At 45.3% G+C, this 14022-nt stretch overlaps 2 protein-coding genes across 2 annotated transcripts in view; both read left to right on the plus strand.

The window, feature by feature from the left end:
* Window positions 1-973: 973 nt before the first annotated feature.
* Window positions 974-4557, plus strand: LOC119697064 (guanine nucleotide-binding protein G(I)/G(S)/G(O) subunit gamma-11). The gene is made up of 2 exons (XM_038127147.1): window positions 974-1298; window positions 4118-4557. The coding sequence occupies exons 1-2, from the start codon at window positions 1203-1205 to the stop codon at window positions 4241-4243; spliced, it is 222 nt and encodes a 73-aa protein (XP_037983075.1). The 5' UTR covers window positions 974-1202; the 3' UTR covers window positions 4244-4557.
* Window positions 4558-4621: 64 nt separating this feature from the next.
* The window catches only part of LOC119697062 (probable acyl-CoA dehydrogenase 6), an 81281-nt gene continuing 71880 nt past the window's right edge, over window positions 4622-14022 (plus strand). Inside the window, exon 1 of the mRNA XM_038127145.1 lies at window positions 4622-4811. Within this exon, the coding sequence (XP_037983073.1) occupies window positions 4689-4811 (123 nt within the window). The 5' untranslated portion in view covers window positions 4622-4688. The remainder of the gene's footprint in view (window positions 4812-14022) is intronic.

Raw genomic sequence — 14022 nt, forward strand, 5'->3', positions numbered from 1 at the left:
CAGCTGCTCACATCTGGTGAGTAGGAAGAGGCTGGAGAAAAGAGTGTGTTTAATGGGAAAAAACAGGGGAGGAAAGAGGGAGGGCTAACTGCCTATAAAGATCTTTGAAGTGGCGGATAACAGAAAGACTGCAAGCCCATTTTAATGGCCTGTAGTTATGTTCTGTCTCAGGGGTCCTGAATTGTGCTTCCATTGCTATTGTAGGGAAGCAGCTGCTAGGATGAGAGCTGCTACGTGCTGTACAAACATGCATGGAGGGACCACTTGGTTTGTAAAAGCATAGAAACCTATTTGGGATCTAGACCTCAAAACTATATGCAACCACAGGAGAAGAATTTCCTAACTCCTTCTTGCATTTTCTGAATGCATCACTTCCCTTATGTTGGGTACTCCACCCCAACACCTGTCATAACTCCATGTGTTCAGAGACCCTTGTGCAAGCCAGGCACAATAACCCTCTAATGCAGTGTTGCAATTCTGCTTTGCAGACACACCTACCAAAAAGTTGCAATGTCCGTCATTGATGGGCTGGCCACTTGTTGAGGCATTTTATATGGGAGCAGTTTCTTCCCCTCTCCAGTCCAGCTTATCTGTCGTGGTAATGCACATGTATTGAGGAACGTACCCATGCACACCACCTGCTTCTGCCTTAGCAGCTGGGGAGAACACAGAGCCCAACGACGACGCAGGTGGCACAGAGCATGAATCATTTCTATGGCCAGGATGTGCATAGGGAGAAGGTGGTGGGGAGAAAGATCTCACTGCTGGGCCAAAAGCCCCAGCCGACCTCGCTGCTCTTGCCCTGCACTGGAGTCGCTGAGGGTGAAGCCAGGGAGGTCAGCACAGGAGGGTCTTCCATCTCCCGGCTCCTGCTGGGATGGCCGGACCTCCCTGTGCTGGCAGGGCCCGTGTCAACGCCCCGGCAGCGGGGCCGGGCCGGGCTCTAATCCGGTTAGGGGGGATTAGCGCGCAGGTTTAAAGGCCGGAGCGGCGCGGGGAAGGGGTGCGGGCGCGCCGGAGAGGAAGCGGCCGCCGCCGAGCAGCGGGGCAACCCGGCCGGCAGCGTGTGAGAGAGCCCGGGGGCGGGCCGGGGGCGGCCGTCCCACAGCCCCGCCACCGCCCGGGGGCTCCGGCCCCGGCGCCCTCGCTGCCCAGACGTAACCTTTTGTCCTCGTTCCCTGCGCGCTTCGGTGGTGTAGACGATGCCGGCCATCAACATCGAGGACCTGAGCGAGAAGGACAAACTGAAAATGGAAGTGGAGCAGCTCCGGAAAGAAGTGAAGCTGGAAAGGCAGCCGGTGAGCGGGCGTGAAGAAGGGGCCCGAAGCTGCCCGGCGGGCGGCGGGGCCGGGTGTGGAGCGGGGAGCGAGCCCCTTCCTCGGGCGGCGGTGCTGTGGGAGCCGCTCGTCCACAGAGCCGCGGTGGTTTTGGGACGGCCGCAGTTTGCACCGACGGGTCCTGCCACCACTTTGGGTCAGGGGCCGGGGACGGCGCTGTTGGCACAGCACCGCTAACACCGCGTAGGAGCGCCGCTCCTTGCCGGGGGTGGCTGTGGAGCCGGGAAAGGAGCGCACCATCCCTGGGATAAAGCGCCCCGAGGGGCTGGCACGGGCCTGCCCGCCGCGGCGGTTCCCGGTGGATTTGGCACCCTCTAACTTCCCCTCCCCTTGAGTGCCTGGCGCCCGAGGCCGTCCCAAGACCGCCTTGCCAGGCGAGGGAGGAGCACGTCGCGCTCCGTTCCCTTCTCCTGAAGGCAGTGCGCCCGGGGACGTGCTGGTGCTAGGGGCGCGGTGGTCCTCCCCGGGGAAGCCGGGGGAGCCCTGTCGCGGCTCTGCACCCTGCCTGGCCCGTAGCCGCCTCTCGGCTGCCCGCGTCCCCGCCCCGCTTCCCGTGCTGGGCAGTGCCCGGGCAGCAGCCAAAGCACCGCCCGTGCCGAGCCGTGACCCAGCCAGCCTTGTTCCATAGATATTTAGACATTTACGCTGATTGTTCCTTTCCACCAATACTTTCCCCTTAAAGGTTTATGGTTTTGTATATCTCCTATAGACGAAAGATGTGCAGAACTGATCTTGCTCCGTGATGAAACTTTTTTTTTTTTTTTTTTTTTTAATTCTGCATGCCAGCAGAGGCAAATTACACCTAAATAAACCCTTCAAATTGGGACAAAAAATACATTTGTATGGGAATCAGTAGCATTAGTCTTGATGATTACATTGAAGGTCTAGGTTTTGCCCCAAGAATAAAAATGCCAGAGTTACATTTTAGCTGTGAGTTGGGTATCAGTGATTGTAGATGTTACAGTATAGTCTAAAGCTCCAGCAGTATCGAGGGCTCAGCATCCAACTAGTGTTGATACCTATATCATCTCTCAGAGATGATTCTTAGACAACTGAAATACATTCTGCAGGATATAAAGTTTTGGAAATAATAATAATAATTTAAAATACTTATCTATGTTTTTGGAATAAACCAAAACCCTAATCGCTTTAGGAAAATGGGTATTTTTCAATTTTCCTGTAGTGAAGCATGCTTAATTCTACCAGTGCATTGTAACAGAAGTTTCACTGTGAGAATGAAATTTGTGTTGTAGTTGTCACAGTCCCCTGGCACCTGTATGTGTGTTACAGGAAATGCAGAAACCACATTACTGTTGGTACCAAAATAAAAATGTCAGCCAAAATTTTCTTGACCCTCACTAACCACTTTATGAAATAAAAAGGAACTGGCCTTTGGAATGAATAAAAAATTCTAAATTTTTTATTTAGATAAATTCTAAGCAGGCTTTTTTTCTTATAAGTGAAAGTGATCCTTCAGTGCTGACTGAAGTAAAACCCTGGTCCTTCATATGCTTTGGCGTGCAACTGTACTGTGATGTTAGGTGCTCCAGTTTGAATGAACAAAGCCAGCAAGGCACAGAAAAACAAGACACGTGTAATGGGATTTGTAGGTCCAGCTTCTTCTTTGCTCTAAGGCAGCTAGATCTTATTTTATGCACTGTTTAATTGGGAATTAACTCTGTTCTTTCTGATGGCTTAAAGCTTAATTTTGCACAGGCCATGCTCTGTTGTTTGTGATGCAGCAAGTAAATTCATTGGTTCTCTTGTTGTAGTTTTACCTTTGAAATAAAATATAGTTAACAGAGGAGGCAAGGGGCCTTAAATTAGAAATACTAATCATCTGGTGGCCTGGCCAACAGCTGGTTCCTGCTGCTGACTCTGCACAGCAGTACCACTGCAGGGCCTGTGGGTAGGAAGGGAGCAGGTGGGGACAGAGCAGGAGTGTGTCCTCAGGCATGACAGGTATTTGAGCATCTAGGGACAGTTTCTGCTGACACAGAGAGCAAGAGATGTGTGTGCATGAGGAACCTCAGAAGCCCCAGACATTCACTTGTGCACTCTCAGACTCCACAGACACCACTACCACATGTGCTGCATGTGCTCCTGTGTCAGTGAACAGAAACTAAACTAACTCTTCTTCTTCATAGGTGGGTTCTATGTAGGCTTACCTACATCAGTGCTAGTTTGGTATGAATGCTATGGGAAGTGTTTTGGTCTCAAAACACAATAGGGTCTTTTATTAACCACTGTTTGAAATAACCCCAGGTAACCAGTAAATAAATTGTCTTTGCTAGTTAGACTCTCATTCAGGGTGTGTCATTGCTATAGTAGAACTGCAAAGTAAGAATTGGTATTCCCACTGAAAAATCATTGCTGAATGTTTTGTTTGTGAAAAACACATAAAGCCATAAATACTTTGAAACTGAATTGAAAGCTACTGACCCTGAAACTATTGACCATAAGTCATGGTGGTGCTGAGGGAGAGTGTGATATTTACCTTAATAAAACAAATAAACTGGCTAATTATGAACACAAGGTTAACTATGCAGCAACGTCTGTTCGGAGTGGCGTTTTCATTCTCAGAGATACTCACATGTTCTGTCAATATCAGGCTGTGAAAAGAGAGGAAGGAAGCTGAGTATGCACGTGCTTAGCACTCTGTGGCCAGATATTTTATGCTTGGTGGGAAGGTGAGAGAGAATACAAATTCACGGGTTTTCTCCACTGATGAACATTTCCCACGGCCGTAACGCAGCCACTTTTCTGTCCTTTTCCTCGAGGTGTCCAAGTGCTCCGAAGAGATCAAGAACTACATCGAGGAGCGGTCGGGAGAGGACCCGCTGGTGAAGGGGGTTCCCGAGGACAAGAACCCCTTCAAGGAGAAGGGAGGCTGTGTCATCGCTTAGGAGAAGGAACCCCGCGCCTGCCCCTGGAGCAGACATTCCTCCCGTACCCGTAGGGAGTGACTAGCGTGTCCCCACCGCCGCCGGTCTGTGTCGAGCGAGCACAGGAGCGGATTTCTTTTTATTTTCTATTTCTCCTTACAAAAATACAGAAACCCTCGCGAAAGCTGCCGAGCCCCGCGCCGGCCGCTGGGCAGGGCCGGCTGCGCCCCGCTCCCCGCCGCGGCCGGCCTCTGTCGCTGCGCGGGGCCCGCTCGCCACCCGCTTGTCGGTCGCTTCATGGCTGTTCGTTGGCATTAAAGAAAACCTGCCCGTAACCCGAGAGCTGCCGTGACTTGCTGCATGGGCGAGAGGAGCGGGAGGAGGGGCGGGGCGGGGTCTGTCGGCGCCCCGGGCCGGCTGCCGGGACGCGGCGGCTGTCCCGGCCTTTGCCCGGCGCGGCGGGGCCATGGCGCTGCGTGGCGGCGGGCGCTGGGCGCGCCTGGGCTCGGCGCTGCGGGGCCGCAGCTCGGGGCCGCGCTACGCCGGGGACACCCCGCAGCACCGCGACCTGCGGGAGGCCCTCCGGAAGGTATCCAGGGGAGAACGGGCAGTGGCGGGACCGCGGGACACCCGGCCTCGCCGCCCCGTGCGGGGAACGAACCAGGGCAAGGGCAGCGAGCCGACAGAACGGCTCGGGGTGTGCTGAAATCAGTAAAGTTCCCTCTGGCAAGGCCAGAAACGGAACCGTGTGTTCCCTGCCTGCGTGTGACCCTCCGGGTGGCAGAGCCCTGCCCGGCGTGTGCTGCCCTGGGCGGAGCGGGGGCTCGGTCCTGCAGAGCGGAGCCCACGGGCACTGTCCCCGTTCTAGAGGCGCACGATGGACGAATAATGGGAGCCTCCTGCAAAACTCGAACGTAAATCAAGAGGAAACGGGGCGCTTCTGGTAACGTAGTGTGTAGCTTGAATGCCAAATGGCAACCTGCAAATAACAGTAGTGCTGGCGAGCTGTGTGTATTCCCTTCAGCGAGGTCAGTGTCACTTGTAGATCTCCGTGGTACTATTCATGGCACCTGCCAAAGCCAGAGAATCAGCCGGTTCGGCTGGTGGGAGCCCTGGTGTGGTGCTCACCGTGGGCTGAGCACCGGTGGGAAAGAGAAATCCACCTTTAACCTGTGAACCGCTGAGAAAAGTGCTGGAGTTCAATACCTGCTGCAGGGCCAAACACCATTATTGTGGCCACCACGTAAGAACAATGGGTTCTTACCCATACAATGGGTTCTGGAGAAGGGAATGTAAGGACTTATCTCAGATAGTAGGCAAGTTTCCAAATTCTAGCTGGTCGTGCAGTGCTCTGCTGTAGTTTTTTAAAAATAGTATGCTCTGGATTGCCAGATACTTTCACGTGAGTTTGGAGCTATGCTGTCCTATCTTTCATGGGTTCTTTTAAAAGTTCTTGCAGAATATTGCATTTCCCTGAATACACTTAATTATTTCCAAATTTCACCTCACCTCCAGTCCACTGTGGACAAAAAATAGTGGAGTTACTTCTGAATGAAGTGATATTTACCTTAGGTTTGATTTTTTAAAAACTTTCACACTTCCAGTGTTAAAATATCCCAAACCCAGTGTAATTGATCAAATTTTCTATCACTGAGATCTCTTATCATCGAGCTTTAGGAGAAGAGGGTGTATCTCTGTGTTATAAAAAAGAAAGCTGAGCAAGGAGGAAAAGAGACGCATGACCTGTCACTTTCTTACGAAATTAGTTTAATTACTCTACATTCCTGGACTCTTTGCAAAGCAGAAATAAGATGATACAGAAAGAACCAGAAGCTGGAAATGAATCCTCCTCCCTCACCTGGATTAATAGTATAGAATTTTGTAGCTAATACCATTGTGTAAAATTTGTGCTGATTCTGTCTGGAGAGAGCCTTCATATACCTGTGTATCTGCAGAGCTATCTGCCCAATGAACTTGTTCCCTGGCATGCTCCTCTTCCTTACCTGCCCAAGAACAACAATTGCATTAATTAAAAATTAGTCTCCTGAAACATAGAGGATGAGGCCAGACCTTGTGAAGGAGGTGATCTGGGAGATTTTAAGTCCCACTTCTCTGTCATGGATAGGTTAAGACACACATTGTTTTGTATCTCAAGTATTTGCAGCTGTGCATTTATTGAGGACAGGGGAAGTAGCTATATTAGTGTCTGCTAGTGCAGTGTTTGCTGCTCTGTTGTGTGACACAATGCTTTGGTTTTTTTTTGGAAAACTTACCCCTCCCTTGTTTTTATGCCCACCATGCATACTGAAGTGCAGATACAGTATGCTCTACCTTGCTGGGTTCAGTGCAGATAATTAAATCATGGGCTAAGAGGGAATGTGGTGCTACATTTATCACATAAAGCCCTGTGATGAATAAATTGTAGAATAAATCACAGTAGACAATATAAACCTGTTTTTTTCATTGTCCTGCTTTTAAAGAAAATATAGTGCTTTTAGTGCTTTATAGTGCATATAGTGCTTTTTTTAAGATTTGCTCAGATCATAATGGAAAAAAAGAAAAATCACTGTTTATGTCAAATCCAGTCTGATGTTGTTCACACAAAGCTTCTAGCAATGAGTGTTTGTTTTGTCTTAAGTTAAGCCTTTCCCCAGTGACTTCAGGATAAATTGAAAAGTGTCCCCAAAGTCTTCAGGAGAGAATGACCATTCAGTATCTGCAACAAGTGTTAAGTATACCTGTTATATATTCTGGGGCACCCTTTCCAGTAGCTAAATCCAGATGTGAGTACCAGAAAAATCAGAGAAATGAGCAGTGCAATTCCATGAGTGAGAACTGGGTTTTTTGTTTGTTTGCATTTATTTTATTTTTTAGTGTATTAACGTACTTTAAATTATCTATAATTTCCCAATTGTTCTGAGCAGGATGAGGAAGAGACTCTCATAATTCCAGGGGGCTGTTTTTAGCAAGGGTATTGAAATAATCCTGTGAGTGGTTTCCTTTACAACTTTATAGGTCACCACCCTTCCTCTTGGAAATTGAAAACGTAACTTTTCCTTAACTTGTTGAACAATGCTTGCAGTACACTGATATCCTACAGCTTGCTTCAGTAATTAGTATAGCTGGTTTGAAGAAAAAAGTTTAACTTATTCTGTGTATGTATGTCTAACAGTCTAACAAAATGTATATGGGCTGCCTATTTGTCTTTTTCTCTGGCATTACTAGTAAGAAACTTTGGGAAATGGTGAAATTTGCCAAATATTTTGCTAGAGTTGCATGTAATATAAATGACATTTTATTTTATGCCCAGTGGTGACTGGGTATAGTTACACTGTGTTGTGTGTCTGTAGGATGAGAATTTCCCCCATGGCAATGAGGCTCCACCAAGGGACACTGCTTCTTTGTTTGCCACTATTGGCTTGTATGTAATGACTTTCTATTTATTAATATATATCTATATATTTTTGCAGCAGTTAATCTCTCTTTGTATTAGTGCATGCAGGATCTGAATTTAATATTGAAATTTCCTTTAACTTTCTGGTAAAATTTCTGCAAAATTTCTGTCAAAATTATATGGCTCTTTCTGACTACCTGCAAAATAATGAAGGGTGAGCATTATTAACATTGGAGCACCTTGGATGGAGTTGGTTTATTTATGATTATAAGAAATCATAAATCCCTGCCGCAGGATGGTGAAGTAATAACTTGTTGGTTTTAGAAAGAATGACTTAAATGCCAGTTTCTCACGAAGTTGGAGGAATGCAGCTGAATCTGAGCAATATATGACTGGCACCTGTAATTTATCATACACCCGAGTTAAAAGCTTCAGAAAGAAAACACTTAGATGTGACACTGGCAAGGCTCACAGATTCTGCACTGACTGCCCTTCTATTTAAGGGAAGCAAAATGTATTCCCAGATTCTGGGGTATTGCAGTAGTCTTTCATCTTGTGTCTGCCAGAAACATCACACAAACATTTAGGGGCTAATCCTCTTGTTGGTACCAAGAATTTTTGGTAGCAATTTATCAGAGAGGAAATCTTCATAATTGAATTTTGTTGTTACTGGAAGAGGCAGCTGGGGTACACCACTGTATTCTCAGAGACCATCAAGTATACCTACTAGTGTCTTACCAATAAATGCTTTTAAATCAGTGTAGGAGAACAGGAGAAGAAAAAAGTGAGGCTCAGTTTATTTAAGCAAGCTCTGTAAAAAGCTTTTTCTCATAATAGGAAAAATGTCACTTTCTGTACAAATGCTTCAGTGTGTAGCAAAAGTGCAATTAAGGCAATTTTGTAGTCAGTGCTCTTATTTGTTACTTGGTGTCAGAGTAGAGCTGACATTGAGATTGAGTTGTGTCCTAACACTGGATTTTTTTTTCCTGTCTCATATCAATCTTAGAACAAATTTCCACTGTATCTAGTTAGATTTTTCAGTGAACAGTTTTTAGTAGGAGTATGCCTAGTGGATATTTTTGTGTCTCAGATCTAGCTATTATATTGCTCTATCATTGCCACATTTGTTTAGGCAATACAGTTATGCATTTATGACAACTAAAATTGTGTCTTAATAAGCATTTTATGCCTGAGGAAAAAACGTGTTGAGACTGGTTTTGTCTGACAGTTCAAATGTGATGGTGTGGGCTGCAGTGAGAGAACTTGTTTTGTTTCTCCAGGGATGTAACCCAGATTCACAAGGAGGACCCAAACCCCAACATGCATGTTGGGCATTACACTCTATCTAATCAGCACCTCTGTGTTGGAAAGTATGATTTGCAGGAGCAAGAAAAGGTGGTCACTTGCTCAGTCCTGTATCTCTTTCATAACTCAATACAAGTAGCCTGGATACTATTCCTGTGGCCCGAGCTTCCTGTCACCCAAAATGCTTGTCCCAGATCAGTGCCTAGATTGGCACAGCACACATTTTTGGTCTTGTAGGACTACCCTGGTTTAAAAGCATCTGCCCTCAGATCCTAGGAAAAGCTGTGCCCTCAGCACTCGCTTTTTCACAAATTTTGGGATCCTCCCTTTTCTGCCATACTGTTGGATAGGGCAGTTGAAGGGGCTGTATTTGTGAGTGTTCAAGGGCTGCCAGGACACTCAAGTCTGCACAGGAGGGATTCGTCTTTGCACCTTTCTTTGGAAAAATGACATAAGGAGGGAGAAGGTGTTGGCTGGGATCATGTGTGTTCCTTCCCAGCCTTCTAGCCTCTCATTTCTCAGGAAATGGTTGAGCAGGGCTCAGCTCCAGGGTGGGGGGGGGCTGCACCTTTCATCTTCTTAGCATGGTGATGATGTGTGCCCTCTCTGCTTCAGCAATGGGGCCCTGAGATGTGCCAGCAGCTGCATGAGGTGGAGGGCACTTCTGCACTCCCTGGTGAACTTTTAGCATTTCAGCAAGTGTTGGCAAAAACTTTGTAGTCGATTCAGGGTTTGGATTTTTTGGTTTCCTTAAGTAAAAACTGTAGTCAGATGTATAGGACCAAAAGATAATCAGTATTAAAATTTCTGAACCAGTAATCAGCCTTGCTTTACCTATTAGGTTTATTGCAAGGAACTGTGTTGCAGTGGAAAGGAAGAAACACAATGATTTAAACAGAAACATGTCTAGATACTGACAAATGAATAGACCAGGCACAATTGCAGAATACTTATAAAGTACATGCTTTTTTTCCCATGGAAAATCAGATTTTTTAAAAAACAGATGAGGACAGGAAGATGAGGCTTTATTACACAATGGGAAACTGCCAGTTCTTACATTATAGGGTTTTTCTCTTCACTGTTTTTTTTTTCCCTCTGAGAAAAGGAATACTGTTCCTGTATTTGGTGATCACTGCAGTCTTTGGTACCCAGTGCAGTAGCAGATTGCAGATTACTTTGTTGCCTGTGGCACAGCTTAATTGAAGGTACAAAAAGGAATTGCTGTGCTCTGATTAATCAGTTTTAACTGCATTTATTTCCCATTTAAGACTTATATTTTCCAGCTATTAGGAAAATTTTCTGTGTTTTTTCCTTATTTAAGCCTACTCAATATTGGTTTAAAATCTGTTGGAAGCTTCTCTGGAAGGTCAGTTCTGGCCACAGCTCTGTGCAGCAGCATTGGAGAAACCCACTTTTTTTCTCTTCTCTGTGATATATTCCAGCTGGCTTGAAGTATCCTCTTCATCCAGTAGGTTTTTTTCTCTGTGTGGGCTACACCTTGTGCTGCAGGCACCAAGTAGAGCCATTGGCTTCTGCATATGACATGTATGAAAAGCTGGGGAAATCAAATGTTTGAAAAACTTTAGTCAAAATTACTTCATTTTTGTTCTTTATTTTAATTAACAGGAAATTCTACGTCTAGGACTTTTTTTCTGCCATGTTTTTTCACAGGGTCATAAAATGGATGTCTACTTTTAAATGGAACTTTTTCAGATCAACCCCATATCATCATGGAAAATGTTTTCTTGGCTTGTTCCAGGAACAGTCTGATGACAGCTCAGGGTACAAAAGTTTCCATATCATCATTGAGGCCCAGCCTCAAATCCCATATGCAAATAGGGCAAATTTTCATTGACAATTCTTGTAGCTGATCATTTGCCCAGGTGTGTCACATGATATATTTGGATGGGTATCCAACTGGGAATATTGAGTAAGAGATGCATATTGTATCCAAATACCAAATCTTCTGCAAGAGGAGACTTGTCTGTGAGGCCGAGAAGCGTTTTGGCAGCATCTGGGACACCTGCTATCTGGACATGACCTCTTGCATAGCAGTGAGTTATACTTTACATAGATCTCCTAGGTGAGCTCCTAACTAATAATAACACATGTTTTTATAGGAGGATTGAGGGCTACCCCCCTTGTTTCAGTTAGTATTAAAAAAATCCGAAAACCAATAATAAAAAAAACCCCAAACAACCCCGCAAACAACCCACCTACAAAGAAAACAATCCCCAGAAAACAGTCCTGCAAAACTTCCTGAAGACCTTTGCCCTATGCTGGTGGTGCATCCTGAAAGAGGAAGCAGTAGGCTGCAGCTTTGCTGTCTAGATTACTGCAGACCACAGGCAAGCCTGTAATAAAGGATTTTGCTTGCCAGAAGAACGTGCGCTAAATAACTTCATATGAGCAGGCAAGGTTAGCACTGCAGGGAACATTTTCTGGCTGCTGTGTGGTTAAATAATATTTGTTTAATGGGTTTATTTTTAGCCTGTTGTGGTGTTTTAAGTCACATACTGCCTCTGCTTCTGCACCCAGTGTCATTGCAGACTGAATAGATTGCCTCTTCTGCTGTGGCGCTGAGCCTGTCAAGTCAGGCTCTCCACCACCATGCTGGGGGATCCAGGCACGTGGGCAGCTCCTGGCTTCTGCTAGGGTCTCCTAGCATGTGTCGTGGGGGCTGGAAGCACAGCAGTGCCATCCATCCTGCCAGTGCTAGAGGGAAATGTCCCTCCTTCATAAATGCGGGAGGGACAGCAGAACATGGCAGCCTGATGTGTGCTGTAGACATTCTCATCAGTGAGCTGCCATGGCAGAAGCTCAGTCTCTCCACAGTCTCTCTAGTAGGGAGCAGCTACAAGGAGCTGACCTGCTTCTCTCACACACCTCTCCCTAGTTCTGTCCTGAATATATTTCCACACCTCAGTCTCCTTTCCCTAAACCTTTCTGAAGGCCTTTCCCTACCTTTCTGTAGAGTATTACTGGGAAAGGATTGTCCATCAAACTTTATTTCGGACTTTGGAAGAGTCTTGAGAGACTCAAGGAGGGCTGTGACCTCCAAACCCAGGAGTGAGAAGAAAAGAGTAATATATTCTGAGAAACTCATTCAGGTGTGCTTGGGAAGCATGCCTTGGGGGAACCAAGATGGAGATCAACATGTGGGAAGTGGGCAGCTGCTCTTTGAACTTAGGACTTTTTTCTTCCACATGTTTTTCACAGGGTCATGCAATGGATGTCTACTTTTAAATTGAACTTTTTCAGTTCAACCCCATATCATCATGGCAAACCTTCCCTAGCTCCTCCTGGGCAGCAGCTGAGAAGACCTGTACAGGCTGCACGTGTGGCCAGTCAGGGGTGCCAGTGGGGTCCTGGCTGCCTTGCACCCCTGGGGTGGGTTTCAGTGTCCAAGTTTGGTAGCGCCAAAGTGTGGCCCATGGGTTTGTTTTTTTTTTGGCATCTTTCTAAAGTGCTACCTTGACCTCAACACAGTGTTGCTACAATGCTGAGGTGTCTCACTCTGCAGTCATTGCTCCTTGTGGTTTTGATTAAAACTGAAGGACAAATGTAATTTTGAAGGCTGTTAATTATTTGCGTTATTTTTTGTTGATATAGAAAGCAAATGAATCTCTGGTCTGTTATCTCCTGTTCAAGTCATTCTTGTGCTAATGTCTAGGTATAACCACTCAAGACCTGTCATTAGTGGTTTGTTGTTTATTTATTTGCTTTTTACATTAAAGATCCTATTAACTGTGTCATCTGTGGTTATTATATCAATAGAGCTAAGCTCAATTACTGTAACTTGATTTAAAGGGGAAAAAAATCTGCTCCTAACAAAATATGGAACAGTTATGTCATAAAATCACAGAATCATAGAATGGTTTTGGTTGGATAGGACCTTAAAGATTATCTATTTGCTGCCCTCCTGCTCTGGGCAGGGATGCTGGACACCAGATCAGCTTTCTCAAGGACCCTTTCAACCTGACCTTGAACTCTTCCAGGGACAAGGCATCCACAACTTCTCTGGGCAACCTGTTCCAGTATTTTACCACCCTCTGAGTAAAGAATTTCTTCCTAACATCTAATCTAATCCTGGCTCCACAGACTCCATTTAGTCTTCTTAATCCAAAATACCTTTTTCTTAGATGTTTTCTTTTACTTCTCTAATAAATTAGTCTAATCTCAGCTGAGGTATAACTCACAGGAAGCTGTAGTAAATATTTGTGTAATTTTTAAATAATTCATTTCTTGTTTCAAAATTCATCATCTTGCTAACAGTGTGCTGAAACTGTACACTGTGCAGCCTTACAAGGGGTACTTAGAAGAGGTATTGTGTGTAGAACTGGTGTGGTCTTTAATTTCTGAATTGCATGATAGAAGGTAAACATGCTGGTGAATAATGAAAACTAATCTTCAATTGCTGTGAAAGTAATGTGTACATACTCTCAGTACCCAAATTAATTCAGGTACAGTTTCTATTGTTGTAGAATGCATTTATTTTAGAATTCAGAATTAAATGTAATTTCTAATGTTTCTGGGTAGTTGCTGATACAACTACAATAGCAGCAAAAATACTGAGCATCAGCATAATGTATTTTTGTTACTTTTCTCATTTAAATAACGTACTAAGTTTCAGTGGAAAATAGTCAAAACTATGGCAGTGATTTGGGGGGAGCCAGAATTTTCATTGCACTTTCCTGAAGAAAAACTAAAGTTACCTGTTTCTAAAAAAAATCTGAATTTATGTCTCTGTCCCCTCTCTAACCCTGCCATGCCATTTCCCCAGTCCTGGGCAGGAAGCCACAGGTGCTGTTTTCACAAAATTTTGTCAAGACAGTTTCTAATGAAAACACTTATTTTTCTTACCATCATTCAACATGAAGTAAATTTGTTGGCTTGATCTGTTTCCGACTGGGCAAGTATCCAGAGTGTTTTTAATAATTCACAGCCGATAACAGCCTTGAGGCCATTTTTTGGAGGCTCCCCAGAGAGAGCAGCCTGAGCTCATGCTGAGATGCAGGCTAAACCAAGGCTGCTTCCAGAGCCTAGTGCTTTAGGTTTGCATCTTTATTGTTCGGATGAAATAGCCTGAGAAAAACACCAG

Source organism: Motacilla alba, chromosome 2, assembly GCF_015832195.1.
Source record: "Motacilla alba alba isolate MOTALB_02 chromosome 2, Motacilla_alba_V1.0_pri, whole genome shotgun sequence".
In the NCBI taxonomy this organism is placed as follows: domain Eukaryota; kingdom Metazoa; phylum Chordata; class Aves; order Passeriformes; family Motacillidae; genus Motacilla; species Motacilla alba.

Bases quoted from the DNA above. Each gene is read 5' to 3' on its own strand.
- LOC119697064 (XM_038127147.1), top strand. From the start codon at position 1,203: ATGCCGGCCATCAACATCGAGGACCTGAGCGAGAAGGACAAACTGAAA. The intron at 1,299-4,117 runs GTGAGCGGGCGT...CTTTTCCTCGAG, and splicing joins TGAAGCTGGAAAGGCAGCCG to GTGTCCAAGTGCTCCGAAGA.